This window comes from Haliaeetus albicilla, chromosome W (genome assembly GCF_947461875.1).
Source record: "Haliaeetus albicilla chromosome W, bHalAlb1.1, whole genome shotgun sequence".
Lineage (NCBI taxonomy): Eukaryota > Metazoa > Chordata > Aves > Accipitriformes > Accipitridae > Haliaeetus > Haliaeetus albicilla.
In genome coordinates, this window is record NC_091515.1 from 20751402 (window position 1) to 20770980 (window position 19579).

Sequence of the window (19579 nt, forward strand, 5' to 3'; positions counted from 1 at the left end):
AAGCAAAATACAATTTGCTCTTCAACTGTTAAATTTTGTTTTCTCTGAATCCTAGGTCATTCCTTACTCTTAAGGAAATGGTTACCCAGACTGAAATTATCTTTCAGAGAATATTAAACTTAGTTAACAAAAACAATGTTCTGAAGTTTCTTGTGAGAGGAAAGAAGAAAAAATAAGAGTAAAGTGACTCTGGAGATGGAGTTGCCACAAGAATAGTTTATTCTTAAACCTTAGGAAGAGAGCACAGCTTCTCTGAGAAATTTAAACAAGTGATATTGCTGCCAAAAGCAGCAATAGTCCACAAAATTGGGGGGGGTGGGGGGAATATGGAATATTTCCAAGGTAAATAACACTTTCTGCAATCCTTTTCTTAAACATATCAAAAGTGTGTTCAAGCTAATGGTCCTCCAAAACACAAGCATCTCCTTTCCCCTCTGCTTTTAAACTAATGACAAGAATAAAGAAAATTAGGATGTGAACACAACTTTCTCTACCACACACTCAAGTGTAAGATAATGCAGAAATTTTTTTCTGCTTTCATTACTTAACTAGAGAATTAATCATCTATCTTAAAACACAAAAATCTACTTTTACATAATTCAATTGGAAAAAAATTAGCCATTTTGAGTCATGAAATTATCAGTATTGCACGCCACTTCTATTGGTTTTTTTTATGGTATCTAACCTTTTTTTTTATTGCTAAGAGCTACCACTTTTGGTTGATTTATGGACGTTTCTATCAGCGGTGGTCGCATTTCTGCCATTTTCATCTCTTCATCAGAGGAGAGTTCTTCTGATTCCTGCTAAAGGAAAATCAGCTTTATTATGCTGTGCATTTTTAAAAAGTGCTTAAAAGGTTAAGTAAATGCTATCTAAACTGTCACCCACTGAACAATAAAGGGGAAAAAGATAAACAAGCAACATAACATAGCAACTGTGTAATGCATTTGTAGTGCAAGTCAACTGAATTTAGTAATATTTGCCACTGAATTATCTTTAAGAAGCAGCATAGGCAGACTTGCATTGTCACTGATGAACAGTCAAACCGGTACTAACTTCAACTGCAAGAACCTACTCAGAGCAAGCAGATGCAGACTCTTTTCCACCACTGGAGAGAACCTCCAGTTGAGTTCAAGTCAGAAAGTTATCACTGAACCAGCGAACGCTCTAGACTGACTAGCTGGGTATTGGTTTTGCAGAAAAGAGCTCAAACTGAAACAGCTACAGAGTAGCATTACCAAGACAATCTTAGGAATGGAGAGCTATGCTGTGAGAAAAGACTGAATGACCTTGGCTTGCCTAGTCTAGCAAAAAAAAGAGCAAGCGTAGCTTGGGTTGATACCTTTAAGTTTACATTGGGGGTAAATTCCAAAAGGAACAGAAGTTATTTATCTTCAAGAACAACAATGGCAGAGGAATAAAGTGATGCTGAATACATTTCAGCTAGAAATCACTAGTTCCTAACTATAAGATGGAGCTCGGTGTGCTTATGAAAGAGATAAACTGACAAAGCTGCTGCAAGAGCAGCCATGCGACTGATTCAGTATCCTACTGCCAGGTCTATATCCCTATCATCTTCAAAAACCAATTGTTTTAAGTAATATTTTGAAGGGAAAAAGCCTTCTTTCCCTAAAGTAGAAACTTATTACTAGTAAGCATGCTTCCTCTTTCAAATGCTAGAAAAATCTATGTCACAGATTGCAAAAATAGTCTGTCAATGTTCACTTTTTCTTACAAGTTTCAGAACATTTAATGTGTAGAACCTACTGGAGTACCACCTTTCCCATGATACTAACTACCTGGCCAGTTCTTTGGACTGAAGGAAGGACAAACCTGACTGAGATGTAGCAAACAATGTATGATAGTCTTCATTAAAAAAATCCATCTGTTTCTCTGCAGTTGGAACAAACCACCTCTTCACTGCCTCTACAACATTGCCTTTCCCCTTGGATGTAACATACAAGTGTAATCAATGTTGAAATTAATAAAAAACCCACAAACTTATATGCATGCAAAGTTTAAATATCTAGATTCAACTGCAACAGAGTTACCAGCAGGTTACTACATGGAAGTAAGGAATTCAGTATCCCTGATCGACTATGCACTGCTGCCTCATTTACTTACTGGCATACAGCCAGCTTCAAAGAATTGCTGTCACTATCATTAGACAACTAATATGATTTTCTGAAATTATGTGTTTAAACTAAAGAAAAATGTCAAAACCAATATTTTCAGAAAGGATGTAGAAGCAGGAACATGCTAGTGGGGAAAGAACCAGCAACAGCCACAACTGCTTATCACAAAGCCTCTTCAGCAAAAGCATGATATACACATGTTCCACTGCTTACACAACACAGGCAAAAATAATCTGCTCATGAAATTATGAAAAAAGCATTTTACAGGTTGTGATTGGCAACTGATGAAGTGACAAGTTCCAAAATTTTTCATAAGTCTGAAACACAGTCTAAATAAAAAACGAATACATGGTGTTTGTCACAGAGATGTACAAAGAATTCAGAAGTTAAAAATCTCTGACTCTTTATAAGGAGTAGATACAATTTCAGTCATATTCATGACAGTTCACTAATAAATACAGAGGAATACATTTTTTTAAACCCATCTTTTACTTTTCATTCCAAATGAATGGGCACAGTCACTTAGATATACAAATTTTTGATTGCTCCCACTAATCAGATATACTGACATTTCAGTGACAATTATAATCAATTATTTACTGAACAACTGACAATCAAGCAAAAACGGGAAAATCCTAAGTACGAGTCTTTTCACAGTTTGATACTTAGGTCAACTTTTAATTGAGTTTGCTTTATTTTTCTTTAAATGTATACATCTTTCATTATGAACTTTTTATTAGCTATTTTACCTTTTACTTAATATAGTCTGAAGTGAGGAAAATATTGCATTACAAACCATCTGTACTTACAGCACTTATGGATGGCAATTTTCTATTATCAACATAAATTTTCATCTCTCAGCGTAACAAATTCAGTACAACACCAGCACAATTCTTTGACTGCTATGATGTTCATTGCAATGCCATACCTTGAGCGTGTCTTCATGGTTGACAATTGTTTTTGTGTTCTGCAAGGTTTTAACAAGTGCAGTCATCTGTGAATTTGCAGTTCTGTGCTCAGCTTCTGGTTCAGTAGGCTTCCGCACAGAGCTTCCTGCTGAATATTGCTTTCTCTCATCTGCTTTGTTCTTTATTGAAGCAATCTCTGAAGTCTACAGGATTAAGAACATTAGCAGAAAAAACATCCTGAAAGGTTTTCAGTAACATATGATAGTTAGAGTTAACATTATATTTTTGGGAAACTATGGAATGGAAAATCTGAGCTTTGAAATGATAAAGTATGAAATGCACCAGGTAGAGAGAAATCTCTGCAGATTACTGAGGTACAGTCCCTACCCTTTGCCAATCAGTTTGACTTTCCTCCTTATTGGGGTCAATTTGTACCATTAAATTCCCAGTTAAATAAAAAACGGCCAAGAATATCTACAATGAGACATGTCAGCACCAAACAGTAGTCCTGTCATGCTACATCAACCTGTTAGCGACTCCTGTGCCAACTTGCTACAATTGCCTTCCCAACTTATCGTGCAAAACCTTCAGTCACAAGGGCAGCGGCAAGATTCTTAATTATCCTGGTTTTCATTGTGAAGTCTGGCGGATAAAGGAGGATCAGAGAATGACAAAAATGCCATCCTCCAGAAAACGAAGAAGCCAGCTTCTTAACACATCTATACTTTGTATTTGCCTGAGAATCAAGTCACTTTCCTTGTTCTTAGTGTCAGAGGAAAATTGCTACTGCAAAACAGACATTTATTACAGACTTCTTTAGATGGTAAAGTAGTAAGTCCTGTTTGTTCTTTGACATTTTTTCCTGCTAAAGCATTAGTGTTGAGAAAAAAGAGAATTAAAAGGAATCAGTGACACTCTAGATCTTTGGAAGTTCTTGCAAAGTCAGAAGAGAATATTATATCTAACCTTTACCCCCACATCTTTTACAGAAACTGTCTGGCCTTCTCGTTTTGACTCCTTGGCAATATCTTCAGTAGATTCTTCATCCTTTAGCCTATGTACAATTGTCTGGACTGTTTTAACCATATTCTTCAGTTCATCAGGATACGGAGTTGGATATCTCTTCAGGTTGCCTTCCTGTGTAACAAAAAGCAATAATGTTCTGAATTTAATTAAATGCTATAATTAAAACATCAGTTTTAAAACAGACAATGAATTAGGACAACGCTCAGCAGAGCAATCCAGGATCTCCACTTTGCTGTTCGAGTCTACCTGGATTAACTCAGACTTAAATTTATAAAACCCAGCAAGATTACAAATCACTTTTTTTTTAATTTGTCCATTGATTGCAAGCAGGAAGAATTATTACAACTGTAATTTACTTAAAGAAAAATCAGGATTAGTCATTGTTTCCCCGCTATTCTTCCCCACAGCACCATCAGTCCAGTAGTCTCCTAGTTATGCCTTACATCAGCTGAGACTTTTCCCCTTGTGCTCCACTTTAAATGATTGGGGCAGGGCAGGAAGTGTTTCATCCTGTTAGATAGTCTTAAACTAACAACTGAAGACTTGATTTCTTCAGCAGAGCAAAATCCACAGCCAGAGTAAGGAAAAGGATGGGATTCGGGGGTAGGGGGAGAAGAGGGAGTGAAGCCCCAAGTATTAAAAAATAAATTCAATACTAACCCGAGGTGGTGCCTCTCTCTCATCTTTGTCTTCATCACACTCAAATGCCACCTGAGCACGCTGTTTTCTCTGTTCCTCCCACAAAGATGGACTGAAACTTTCATTATCAGATATGAACATAACTAAATAATAATAATAAAAAAAAACTCTTGTAAGAATAGGATACATTATGCAAAACAAAAATCCTCTTTTTCTTTCTTGGATGGGACTGGTGTGTTTTTGTATGTATTCTTAAAAGATAAGAGACTAGCAGCACCATAAATTGATGACTAGCTGTGCTGCTACTGCTTTACGAACTTGGCTGTATTTTCATAATAGTAAAATCCCTATCTGTAAAGTAAAAAAAAATTCATACACACAGCTGTACACTAGTCTGCACACTCGCAGTTGCAAATTTTCAGCAGAACTCCGCTGCAAAGTATTTTTATTCATATATATGTATACATATGAAAATATGTGTTTTATATATAAAAAAGTAAATGATACTTATATAGATTTATATAGCCTGATTTCAGTGAGGTGGTCTCATTAAGCACGTATAAGAGCTGATTTCACTTAATGAAAACTAAAAAAAAAAGGAAGAATAAAAATGACTTACTGAGAAAAACCTGCATTATTACTAATCCTGAAAAAAACAAAAGCACCTAAAACTTAAGGTAAACACATGGTTTTGCAGAAGTTACATAAATGATAGGAACTTTACAAAGTATTACTTGCTTAATTTTACAAGAGAAAAAAAAAATCTTTTGGTTATCCACTGTCTCTTATTCTAGCATGTCTCCATGCCTTGTGTTACATTAGCCAGGTTCTACTTTAGCATGCCAAATAGTCTAATAAATCTGTCACCATTACCCCAGCAAACCTATATACTTCACTACCAATACCAAGACTGTTCATATTATCTATATCTGAAATAGAAAAATGCTTAATTATAGGGCTCACCAAGTGCATTGGAATATTTATTACACTGCGTTTATTGGGTAAACTTACAGTTTTAACACATCTGAAAAATATTCTAATAGACTTCACTATCGCTGAAACAGTTCTTGGCACAAAAAAAGAACTTTCTAAAGAATTTTAGGAATTTTAAAAAGGTTATCTATTAAACTTTAAACCTTCTGTTTGGAATGACTGCCTCAGAGGGAGGTATTCTGTCAACTTAAGCCAAACAAGCATCCCTTTCCTAATCTACAGAAAGAAGCCTCGCCACTAGGGTAAAATAAAGTTCAAATGGAGAGAATGCTTTCAGGAACTATCTTCAGCTTCACTGACAATCTCCAAATGATTTTATAATTTTCACATTCTATCAGAGGTATTGCACATGCGTTATCTGCATTAGAAGGTGCTAAAAGTGATGTACAATTTACTGTTTTTGCAGATATTTTTGATTACTCAGTGTACTAGACATTTGTGCCATGTAACAGAAAATGTTGCCACTTGTCAATTTTCAATTATTCCCATTGAAACCTGCCTTCCCATTTCTGTTAAAGAAGCACGAGTTTTTTCCTTTTGCCTGTAGGGAAAGGAAAGTGGAGAAATATAGAGACTTTACTCTCTTTCCTTAACTCCTGATGGGGTTACTCATGGAATGTTACTCATTTTCCTAAATATTTCATAAGCGTGCAGAAATAACTTTCTGGCGAGGTCTTAAATGTTCTGGGCCTAACCTTTTATAAAACAGTTTGAACTAAATGTGAGCAAAACGTGTTTTTTCTGAACTAATTTTTTTTCTTCTTTTAAAATAAAATACAGAATGCTATGTACTTTTCAAAAAATACGTACTCAGTAACAGATGAAACATTTTGTCTAACATTTTGTTAAAACAGTTAGTCTGAAGCAGACACCTGGCAAGGAGAATTTCAACCCAAACCATTAAGCTCTGCTGGAATGAAACAGGGTGCCACTCTGGGAAGTGGCAACCATCAAAGTACGTGATCCCACCAGTCCGTTCCTCACCTCACTCCCCATACATGCACACTTCCAACTGGAACAGTTTCACATAGAATTTACTAATATGTGGATCACATTTTTAAGTTACTGTTCTCATTCTTCAGGTGTAACTCTTCATCACTTACAAGCTTACTTCAAACTTGTATCTAAGTATTATCTAGTGAAAATCATGTTAGCTGGACTGTCTTCCCATTATTATTTTCAAAAGTGAGCATTCTGACAGGGTATTTCAGAAATTCTTACCATCCTCAGTCCTTGGTTGCTGGGGGAACATGTAATTAGTAAGCACTGTTTTCTGTGTGTCAGGGTCAGCTTCTTTTTGAAGAGAGATAAGTGGTTTAGACTAAGAAGCAAATGAAAGAAAGATATGTTATGAGAATATATGTGTGTAAAAAGTAAATATGACCTACATATCACAGAGCATGCCTGTCCCATTACTTTGCAGATTACTCTGCCTTGTATTAAACCATTTCTCCTCTGAATAATTTTCACAAAATTAAGTTATTAACATGTCTGCCTTTGATGACTGGCTTTGACTGAGAACTGAAACTCAGTAACAGCTTTAAGACAAGAGCAAACACTGGATATTCTAAGAGTAACCCAGTTTCTTGCTAGGACTTATTACTGTCCCAAAGGAGGCTGATCCGGAATACACAGATATATTTAGCCATTTAAAGCTGTGGACAATCATATATAGGGAAAAATTTTGTACTCAATTTTTTATATTGATACCAGATTGAATATCCCCCACCCCTTACAAAAAAGGGCAGGGGATTCTTGAAATTACTGTATTGGTAAAAGTGCTTTCATTATACTACACCTGAGGCTAGTGGATTTCTGGCAGCCCTGTACACCTTAATGCCATTCAGGAAATCAGCATAGTACAGAGGGCTTCAATACACAGGAAAAATACAAGCCACAAGTGCATGAGTTGCTTCTCAATAGCTTGAAACTTGGATAGTCACAGAGTTCAAAGCTGGGGCAAGAAACGCAGCAGAAAAAAAGGCATGCTAAGTTTCCTCAATGGTATATCTGTGGAAGAAACAGTGTACTACATATTCAAGTACTAGCTTATCAAGCACTACCTTTCCTGTGTAAACAAGCCAAAATTAAGAAAAAACAAAAACCAAAAAACCAACATCTGTTAAATTGCATTTCCTAATGGCATAGAACTTTGCCAGAAATATGAAAGTCTCCAAAGTCAGGTAGGCTCAGTGTTGTTTGTCTTAGGAGAATCGACACAGTAATAATGTCAAGGAAGTATTGATTTATATACACGGTACCATGTCTCATTATTTAACAGATGGCTCTGTACTTGTCAATTCCATTAGGAATAAAGTCAACATCATTAATTTTTAAAACTTAACCTGATTGTCTGATAGCCACATAGCAGTGAGCTGCTGCAGTTTTGTAAAGGTAAATGGCAAATTCTTCAGTCTGTAAATCACAACAAGAAGAGTTTATGTAAGTACACTTATCAAGACTGTTAAGAAACAATGCTGCATTAGCCTGTAAAATGCTTAAAAAAAGACATTTACAGATATAGTTAAATGAATAAACTATTGACAGTTGAAAGGCAAGTTTTTATTTTAGATTCAAAGCTATACCCAGAATTAAAAAAAACAAAAACAAAAAAACCCAACACAAAAAAACCAATATTTCTGCCCAGTTTAACAAGCAGATTAAAAAAAATGAGACAATGTAACTTGAATTTAACTCAGTTCAATGACTTGAATACAATTTTGAAGACAATCACTGGCATTGTGTGTAAATCAACTATCCAACTTAAATTCAAGGATATTTTCATACTTTAATCTGAATCCTCAGCAATTTTATCTTTCAATACACATGCTCTCCAATTAAGAAAAAAGTGCTACACCTGATAAAAAGTGCTGTTTTTCCCCAAGAAACGTGTATGGGAATGGGGTTGCCCTGGTAAATGAAAGCTGTGGCATTAATGGATAAATCAGGCTATAGATGGAGTACAGAGAAGCTGGATTGGCAGAACAGGATGGAGAGCTCAGACTTATCTCTCTCAATACATTAAAATTCTACAAATTGGCAATTCCCCAAAAAGAAATGTTTTGTCAGTTTTTAACGACCCCTTCTCCAGCACACTCAAGTATTTTACAATATACTGTGATACTGTTTTGTGTCCTCCACATGCAATACAGGAAGCTATTAATTTTTAAGTAAGAATCAAAGTTTTATGAAAATAACCAAACTAATTCCCTCGAAAAATACATGCTAACAATCATCAATGCATGTGCTTAAGCCATTAAAATAAATACAGCTTAATACAATGGAATTACAAGATCCAGAATACAACAATAATACATTAAATACATGCATCTCAGCTTCTAAGCTGTGGATGAGATAAGGAAAGATAGCACAATATATTCATAACAATACCTCTACTTACATTTGGGGGATAGACATCAGTTACAATACACTATATACAATGCTATTGCGTTTTATACAACTTCTATTTGAATTAATGTATTCACAAACCTATTGTCACTCAGATTGATCACTTTTAATTTCTGCATATCACCCATTTCTTCAGGGAGAAATTCAAGCTTATTAGAATGCAGAAACAATACTGTTAAATGCTTCCAGTTTCCAATCTGAAAAAAAAAACCCCGAAGAATTAATACATTTTCACAACTCTAAATACACAAATTTTCACTGTTTTAAAACAATTAGTATTACAGCTATTTTTGGTTGTAAAATGCAATTAGATTTATTCTTACATATTAAACCTTCTTTTAGTTTCAATACACTAGCAACAAATTTCTACTTCTTGCTTAAAAAAAATTCAGAATTTCATTATTTGAAAGATTGTATATTTGTATACACCTGCCTTTAAAAACATACAAACAGAAAATCTACTCAAGAATTATTAACTTATCCAAAAGTTGTATAAACTATATAGTTATCGTGGTTTAACCCCAGCCAGCAACTAAGCACCACGCAGCCACTCACTCACTCCCCCCCCACCCAGTGGGATGGGGAAGAGAATCGGAAAATAAAAGTAAAACTCGTGGGTTGAGATAAGAACAGTTTAATAGAACAGAAAGGAAGAAACTAATAATGATAATAATAACAATAATAAAATGACAATAATAATAACAAAAGGTTTGGAATATACAAAACAAGTGATGCATGGTGCAGTTGCTCACCACTTGCTGACCGATGCCCAGTTAGTTCCCGAGCAGCGATCCCCCCAGGCCAACTCCCCCCCAGTTTACATACTAGACATGACGTCACATGGTATGGAATACCCCTTTGGCCAGTTTGGGTCAGCTGCCCTGGCTGTGTCCCCTCCCAACTTCCTGTGCCCCTCCAGCCTTCTTGCTGGCTGGGCATGAGAAGCTGAAAAATCCTTGACTTAGTCTAAACATTACTTAGCAACAACTGAAAACATCAGTGTGTCATCAACATTCTTCTCATACTGAATCCAAGACATAACACTATACCAGCTACTAGAAAGACAATTAACTCTATCCCAGCTGAAACCAGGACAATAGCTTAAGATACATAAAAAATTTATTTTTGTAACTAAATATATACCTCTGATGGCAGCTGTGTTAAAAAGTTATGATCTGCAGCAAATGTCCTTATGTTAGAGAGTTGCCCAACAGACGAAGGCAGTGTTTCAATCTCATTGAAACTACAGTCCAGTTCTTCTACTGATAGTAACCTGAAGGAAAAAAAAAAAAGAAAAAAGAAAAAAGAATTACTCCTCTATACAGGTTAATTCATCCAATATTAATTGAATACTTTAAGTTTAAATGAAGTTAATACCACTATCAATTACAAATCTCAAATTAAATTCAAAGTAAAACTCTGAAACCCAAGGGAATTCAAATCCAAGAGAATTCCTTTACTAATTGCCTAAATTGTGTTTGGGTTTTGCTTTTTTTTTGTTTGTTGGTTGGTGGGTTGCTTTTTGTTTTTTAAAATCTCCTTTACACTGTCCTCATAAGAGAGCTTTCCATAAAAACAGGGGGGTCAACAACATCAAATCTTTGTGTACTACATGAAAACGTGCTAGTGCAAGGCACTGAAAACATTCAGAGTGGGACAGATCATAGCCAAACAGGAGATGAGTGCAGTTTCTGAACAAGAAAAGAATTTAAAGAGAGACAATGAACCTAAGACTTTGGCAGTGAAGAAGTATTTTGTAAATTCTGACAACAAAACATAACCTACATTAATTACAGGAGAACAGAAATTGGAACAAATACCCTTAATTTGTATAGCAGTTAATTCTGAACCAATTATTTTTGCTTTCATTTATGAGTTTTAAATTAAATTGCTGAACACCAAATTATACATTAAAAAATCCTGCTGATTAACAGGTGAAAAAATTCTCCTTATAATATAAAAAAGATAAATGTGTGTGTTCAGATTCACTTTTTACAAGCTTTTTGATACTGGTTCAATCATTTGCAATATTTACCACAGCTATGTTACTGCCAAAAAACCCCACTTTCAGACAACTGACTGCCTTTTTAAACATCTTGGTTTTTTCACATTCAAGTTTTCTTTTATAAATTGGTAGCTGCATTAATGAGTGAGGAACATAGGTCTTTTGATAGTAATTAATACATAAAGAACATATATGCTGTGAACTAAAGTAAGATATGAAAGCACTTGCTTTCAATTTTAAGACATTAATATATAGAAAAAATTAAATCAAGTAAGTGTAAAAACATTCAAAAGAGGAGCCACTGTGTCCTGGTTTCAGCTGGGATAGAGTTAACTGTCTTCCTAGTAGCTGGTACAGTGCTATGTTTTGAGTTCAGTATGTGAAGAATGTTGATAACACTGATGTTTTCAGTTGTTGCTCAGTAGTGTTTAGACTAGAGTCAAGGATTTTTCAGCTTCTCATGCCCAGCCAGCGAGAAAGCTGGAGGGGCACAAGAAGTTGGCACAGGACACAGCCAGGGCAGCTGACCCAAAGTGGCCAACAGGGTATTCCATACCATGTGACATCCCATCTAGTATAGGAACTGGGAAGGGGGGGCAGGGAATTGCCGCTGGGGGACCAGCTGGGTGTCGGTCGGCGGGTGGTGAGCAATTGCACTGCGCATCATTTGTACATTCCAATCCTTTCATTACTACTGTTGTCATTTTATTAGTGTTATTATTATCATTATTAGTTTCTTCTTTTCTGTTCTATTAAACTGTTCTTATCTCAACCCACGAGTTTTACTTCTTTTCCCGATTTTCTCCCCCATCCCACTGGATGGGGGGGAGTGAGTGAGCAGCTGCGTGGTGCTTAGTTGCTGGCTGGGGTTAAACCACGACACACTGTTACAGAAAAGCGTGCAGAAAGACAATGCAACTTTTATTCAGGTGAAATACCTACCCTCCTATGGAGTCTGGCAAAAAAATTAATTGGTTTTCATCAATTTTAAGTGTTGTTACCTTCTTCAGGGAACCTGTAGTAAAATGAACAAGTAAATCAAAAAGGACATTTGAGTTCATTAAATTTAGTTTTAATTTTAAATTAAGAGGAAAAAATCCTATGGGCAAGCAACCACATCTTCTGCATTCCCTGGTATGCCTGTGGTGCTATATATCTACTAAGGAAATAAGCAGACAAGCTTACAGAACTTGTTTGCCAGCTTACCATGGGCCCGCCATGGGGGGGGATCTTTTTACTCTGTTACAGTCAACAGTTTCTCATCCATTTACAAACTACTGTATAAAGACAAGAATGCTCCAAAACAAATATAAATGTTATTATTCAGCTACACATTACAGCTTTATCCAAACCAGGAACTTTACATCAATTGAAACTTAGATCTAAAATGTCATTTGTCTATTTTCAAGTGTTCTGTGTCTAAACTATAAGCTTTTGAGAACATGAATTAATTGAAAATACAAACCAATAGACTCTGGCAGTTGCTGAAGTGAATTACTGGATAACAGTAGGTCTTGTAGGCTTTCACAACCTGAAATACCTTCTTCAACTACTTCAATATTGTTTTTAGAAACATCCAAGTAGGTCAGTTGTTTCAAAGTTCCTATGAACTAAACCCAAGAGAAAATAATGCATTCTAGGAAGTGCAAATTCAAAACAAAAAAAGCCAGCAGATTTGACAACAAACTGTCTCTCAAGTGTAATGCCACAGGAAAAGAGAAAACCTATTTATAGTGCTGAAATACAATTTTATGCAAAATATCCAAACTTCATAATGAAATATTTTGTGCAGATACACACAGTTGATGTTTTTACACACACATCACAGTTATTCTGCAGGTGTCTCTAAAGTCAGTCTGCTGTAAATTCAACTGTTTGATCAGTTATTGTGAATCAAGTGACTGAAGCTTTAGAACAGACTTCAGAGAGATGTACACAGTGTAACATAAGGACATAATTAAGGCTCCAGTTAAGTCTTTTAATGCTTATTTTTGCCTTCTGTGTAAAACTGCATCCTACTTAACCTCAGAACCAACAATGAATCCCTAATTGTACTAAACTGAAAAAAACCCAAGCCAAAATATAAGCTTGTATTACATTTCCATATGAACCAAGAATAAGCTTAAAGATTTGTGCACACTACTAAAATCTTCACAGGGAAGATGCAATCACTTTAACAAATACAGTTTTACTTTTACTGTAGAGTAGAAAGGTTTAATACATCCACTCTTCTTCAAAGAAGAATTAGCTGAAGTGAGGAAAGACAGTAGAGAAGACTACTGATCAGGCAAGAAACCCTCACATCAGAAGACTGCTAGTGATTTTAAGTCTGAAAACAGACCAGCTGCTTCCCAAATTTCAAATACTAGTTTACTTGATCATAAACACAGGTTCACAAGTGCTGCAATAATAGGTCATCCTGGACCTCATGTAATTCTAAGAGATGTCAGGAAAACCTGGTTTTAGTCAACAGAACATTTTCTCAGGAACTGGCTATACTCTGTGTATACACGGCAAAAATTTTTTTACAGTCATTGCTTGTTTTACAGCCGTGACCAGTAAAAATTCACACAACATATTTATCCTGTAAATTCCTGCTTGCTGTCTAACACAAAATAATTCCTTTTTGGAAGGACCAGTCAACCCTAAATTTCATCCAGGATGTGATGTAGGATTTTTACTCCTTTCCTAAACTGGAACATAATTTTTAGATGAGAGGATTATAACTTTAAATGAAAGAAAAGCTGTGTACCCAACTCTCATGATCAGTTACAATTTCTAAGTAGACTAGTCAAGCATTTAAATGGCATTTAGCCTTTTGGCTTTAAGTAACATTAAAATTATACAGCAACTTTAACATATATGATAGCTGACAAAGCAAATACCACCATAAATTAAAATACTAAATGTTTAACACAGTAAAAGGAATTACCCCTGGAATAAGTGTTAGTCTATTACCATCCATCCAAAATTCCTTTAACCCACTCAGTTGTTCAAGTACTTCAGGCTGTAAAGGAAACAGTTTTTTAAAAACTTCATACAAAAACAGTGAAAGGCAACTTTAAGTAATGTCTTATAGCTGTTATATACACTGTTTCATTGGGTCATCAAATAAAACCCAGAAAATTCACTTTTTAAAATGTAAATACATACTAAATATACAAAAATCTTTTAAGAACTTGATTACAGCACTACATAATCCTTACAGAAAGTGTTAATTTTTTTATACAGAAAGTATTATTTTTTAACTGTGTGACGGTGTGCTCCCCTCAACCGGACCTTTATTTCCCATAACCCTGCTCAAGTGATAACCACCAGTGGCAGTCATAATGGATGCGTCTGATCGTGATGGCTGCATCCAGCTCAAAGTGGATTCGGGGGAGACAGATAACAACACAATAGCCAAGGGCTAGTTGAGTATGTGCCAACCAAAATACGGCTGGTATGCAAATATGACTGTAAGTCAATCATCTTACTCCATAAATAGTGGACAGCCCAGGGCCCATTGAGCTCTCCTGCACGGCAGTGGGCTGCATGCCAGGATCTCCCCTTGAGTAGGGATGTCTCTCAAGGTTACTCCTCGAGGTTGAGAGAATCCTTATCGTGTCAGATACTCAGTAAGTGAATTGGGAATAAGCATGCTGAAACTTTGAAATCTTAGCTAAGTGATATAAAGGATTGATTGCGCATCTATAATCCTTTAGACATAAACCGTTGACCAAGTCTGGATCCAGCCGCACCTAAACTCCCCTCTGAGAAGGAGTTTAGAATGCAAGGGGCTCCTTTCTGAACCTCATGACTCAACGGGAGGGTCTCCCTGACAGTTTTGTCTGACCCTGTCCTTTATGCAGTAAATATCAAGTGTACCTTGCCATCAAATCTTGTTAAACCACTGTCACATTTACCACTGAACTTTGTTAACTCACTGTCTTATATCAATAAAATATATCGCTACTTCTCTCTTGCAAGTGAAGTGCATGACTCCATCCGCGACAAACTGGAGCACACAATAAATAAATCTTATGTGTATAATTCCCCCTCTCACAGAGGTCTAAAAACCCTTAAATTCTATCAACTCAGAAGAGCTGTTTTTCAAAAACCACAGAGTTTTTGTGTTTTTTGGGAAATGAGAAACAAATTTTAATTTTCTAGCAGCAAACAAAGGGTGCATCTGCCTGATACAAGCAAACCACTCCATCCATAAAGCGAAGTGCAGGTTATGTTCCACTACAACTTAATGTTAGAAATATCTTATGTATCAGGGAAAGACCATGTCTTGGTAAACATCCATGTTGCATATGCTTTCCTATTTAAACTTCCCTCCTGAGAAAGTAATACAAAACAGGTGCTACCACACCTTAACAACTACAGCCAAGTTCAGTTAAATGCAGAACTCAATTTTGTTATATTGTAAATATACAGTATTCCTGCATAAATTGCAGCCCTGGCTCCCAATAATTAATTTTCCAAGAGAAAATCTTAACTGAAGACTACCTTTTAGACATATCTTTACCCCAAAACAAGTTCAAACCTTTCTGTGCTTTTACCAAAAGATCATAATGAAATAAGTTACCAGTAGTTGACTCTTCTAGATAAAAGGCTGGTAGAGATGAAGCAATCTGCCAAAAATATACCCAAACAGGTAATTTTACAGCCTATACTTAGTTCCTGGCTGTTATGGCTTAATGTGGGCCTGAGCATGTTAGTTTAAGGCTCCCACATTAATATCTACAGTGTAATGAGAATATGGCAGTAACAGTAACAGCAGTAACAGTAACAGCAGTAACAGTAACAGTAACAGCTATAAGTGTAATACTAAAGAACAATTCCTTAAATACACTTCCCTATCTGCCAAACCATACAGCTAGGCAAGTGTTCAGCTCTGCATGATCTGTGGCTAATGAAGTACCCTACTGGTGGCACACAAGAGGCTTGACTTTGTTATACAGCAGGCCAGTATGTTCCACTATACTTCTATTTCAATCGCCTTATACAGGAAACTACTTGTAGAAGCAGAGGGATGTTATGTGATTGTAAATGGAAGATGTATTTGTCTGACATAATGAACAGGAAACAAGCTGATCCATGTTGAAGGAAAAATCTGAGCACCTCAACTGTAAATACTATTTTGAATAATATTCAAACTTATAATTAATATAGTTTCCTTTGGATCTAAATAGTTTGTACACACTGATAAAAGTAGGTTATGCACAGCTTATACAGAACTTGCAACATTAAATACATGATGACCAATAAGTGTTTAGAATATTATAAGTCAAATGATTATATTTATAATTCAAACACATATTACCATTAACTTTTTACCAGTAATGTAGCTATACCACAGTGTTTTATTTTCAAATTGAGGAAGAACACATACTCATATTCATAAGAATATGCACATAATTTTTATAACAAGTTCTATAAAGTAGCATAAAGTATACATAATATTTGCTCAGTAGCAAAACTCTTAAAGCTGATTTTTACATTTTCATATTGATTAAAAATAGATTAAAAGATAAAGAGATTTATAAAAGATACAACACCCTGTTACTTAGGCAAAACTTACCACTTCTGTGAATTCATTACTTCCTAAGTCCAGTCTCTCCAGCTGAGTCAGTCTGGACATGGTTCTGCACAGGAAGGAGATTAATAAGGAATTAGATTTAAGAAAATACCAGTTACATCCAATCTTCCTATATTCATAGAAATATATTATTTTAATCAGTATTAAGTAGTGATGCTGTTCTGTTACTGGACTGATATCTAAATAAGGTCAAATTTTCACACACTATTCAACTAGGCACACATTAATGATCATGCTGACTGTGACTGTCACACAAAGAATACACTGCAACTCATCTACAGATTAGTTTACAAAAAACTAAAGACCACTAGTCATCCTTATGATAAAGAGTAACTCTGAAGTTACTCTTCTATTGAATGCCTTTCACCTCCAGTCATAATCAGCTTTCTCAGTAGCCAAAGGCTGGTTAACTACATGTTTTCCTCCCAAAGAAAGACCACTGCCTAATGATTAGATAAAACAGAAAAGACCACTGTTGAATTGCAGTAACCACAAACACCTTTTTCCCTCTCCAGGCTGCTTACAAAGTTGCTTCCATATGATATGGTCTGGAATCCTAATTATTATTCCTCAAGTCCTACAACAAATCAGATTACTAAATTGGATTTCATGACACATCAATACTCTTCAAGCCAACTTAGGGCAAAGATTAAATCAATGACTGAAAAAAGTGAAAATCCATTCTTTCAAGCTATGTTTTGGCAGAATTTTTCCTCCATTTAATTTTACTTTGAGGACCCAATAGAGAATATCTACCACTGCACATGGTTGTCTACATGATCAGTCAACAGCAGTACTACCTAAAAATATTTTCAAAGGGGCTGTGAATCCCTCCTATGACATTATTTTCAGTATTTATTTAATAATAGTTTTCAGTAGAACAATTAAAATATCAAAAACATTCAAATATAAACCATAAGTGAGTACATACTATAAAATTCTGGAAAAACTAAAAAAAGAGCTAACTGGGAGAGTCTTTTGTATAATCAGAATATAAGTATGAACACTAATATCTTTAAAAAACATCTGCATGAGCACAAGATGCTCTATGCAGATATTCAAGGTTCCAGTTGTTCTTCAAAGACCTTACACTAAGTATTACTGCTATTCCGCATACACAGTTCAAAAATTACATTCTACTGAAAAATGCCTTATTTACTGAAAGTAAGTTTAAGTGATTATTAATATTATTCATGAAATAATCTCCAAAAAGGATTACACTCAACATTTATCTATAGACTTGATATTCATTACATTATAGTAATCATGCTAGGGGCAAACTAGGAATTTAGCATAAATAAGTAAATACGTGATCAAGATTAAAGCAGAAGCCATTTTCATTGCACTGCACACACAGTATACACAGGCTTCAGGGGAAAGCCTTTAACTCACATTCCCACTGTCTCAAAGAAGAAAAAGAAATAATAATAATAAAAAAACCCACAACAAAACAAAACATGAGAAGGCTACCTCCAGAAGAATCTGAGAAACATTTTCCCTCATTTCTTGAAGCTCATAAACAGGATGAAAAATAAGCTGACTGCTAAAATTCATTTTCGAAATTCTAACTTAAAGTCCCTCCGAAATACTGCATAAGCTGAATTTCTCAAAGCTTTATGAGACTGTACCAATACCAATTTTAATGCCATATGCTGTCAATGAATTTTCCCCAATGCGTCTCCCTGAAGCACAGTTGAAGACTCACTTAAAGGATCTAGCCTATCATTCTGCAGCTTTCAAAACCCTGTGGGCAACACCATAATCTATTTTTACCGATGGCTTCAATTTAAAAAGGTTTTCCATTTCTTCTGTTTTCAAGATATGCTAGCTGTGGGCTACTTGAGAGAGCATTCCAAAACTCCACTAACAATCTAAATTTCAGCCTCAAAAAGCAGATTAAGGGAGATCAAAGCTATGTGGGATTGAATTTTACAAATTAGTTTAAATACAGACTGTCCTGGTTTCGGCTGGAATAGAGTTAATTTTCTTTCTAGTAGCTGGTATAGTGTTGTGTTTTGGGTTCAGTATGAGAAGAATGTTGATGACACACTGATGTTTTCAGTTGTTGCTAAGTAATGTTTAGACTAAGTCAAGGATTTTTCAGCTTCTCATGCCCAGCCAGCAAGAAGGCTGGAGGGGCACAAGAAGTTGGGAGGGGACACAGCCAGGGCAGCTGACCCAAACTGGCCAAAGGGGTATTCCATACCATGTGACGTCATGCCTAGTATATAAACTGGGGGGAGTGGGGGTGGGGGGATCGCTGCTCGGGGACTAACTGGGCATCGGTCAGCAAGTGGTGAGCAACTGCACCGTGATTCACTTGTTTTGTATATTCCAATACTTTTATTATTATTACTGTCATTTTATTAGTGTTATTATCATTATTAGTTTCTTCCTTTCTGTCCTATTAAACTGTTCTTATCTCAAACCACGACTTTTACTTTTTTTTCCCTGATTCTCTCCCCCGTCCCACTGGGTGGGGGGAAGTGAGTGAATGGCTGCATGGTGCTTAGTGGCTGGCTGGGGTTAAACCATGACAGTCCTTTTTGGCACCCAACATGGGGCATGAAGGGTTGAGATAACAGACCTGACCAGAAATTGTTTAAACAAATTTGTTACAAGCATTCATTATATTAGTTTAATAGTAGCTGGTCACAATGTTGATTTATGTGTTCTTAGAGTTGTGGCACTCGTTTTTAGAGTTCTGTTATGTATCACCTCGCTTGCTGTATGTAGTCCCTGTGTTGCTGCTTATCATCCGTGGGAGGTGGATTTAGGTTTTCGCTTTGATGTATTGTGTAATACTGGCTTATGGTATGACAAAATTATCGGTTGTGGGACTAATCCGGTGTTTGCACTCAGCATTGTCGTCACCTCT

General features: G+C 35.8%; 1 protein-coding gene across 9 annotated transcripts in view; it reads right to left on the reverse strand.

The window, feature by feature from the left end:
- Positions 1 to 19579, reverse strand: part of LOC138683432 (erbin-like) — a 160885-nt gene that overhangs the window by 27907 nt on the left and 113399 nt on the right. For 6 of the 9 annotated variants that reach the window (XM_069775181.1, XM_069775175.1, XM_069775179.1 and 3 more), the window contains 12 exons: positions 16684 to 16747; positions 14047 to 14121; positions 12580 to 12724; positions 12057 to 12129; positions 10253 to 10382; positions 9191 to 9306; positions 8047 to 8116; positions 6923 to 7022; positions 4730 to 4851; positions 4010 to 4180; positions 3064 to 3246; positions 686 to 803 (listed from right to left, as the gene is read on the reverse strand). In XM_069775181.1, the coding sequence (XP_069631282.1) occupies positions 686 to 803; positions 3064 to 3246; positions 4010 to 4180; positions 4730 to 4851; positions 6923 to 7022; positions 8047 to 8116; positions 9191 to 9306; positions 10253 to 10382; positions 12057 to 12129; positions 12580 to 12724; positions 14047 to 14121; positions 16684 to 16747 (1367 nt within the window). The remainder of the gene's footprint in view (positions 1 to 685; positions 804 to 3063; positions 3247 to 4009; positions 4181 to 4729; positions 4852 to 6922; positions 7023 to 8046; positions 8117 to 9190; positions 9307 to 10252; positions 10383 to 12056; positions 12130 to 12579; positions 12725 to 14046; positions 14122 to 16683; positions 16748 to 19579) is intronic. The other 3 variants (XM_069775178.1, XM_069775180.1, XM_069775184.1) reach the window with 1 other exon arrangement.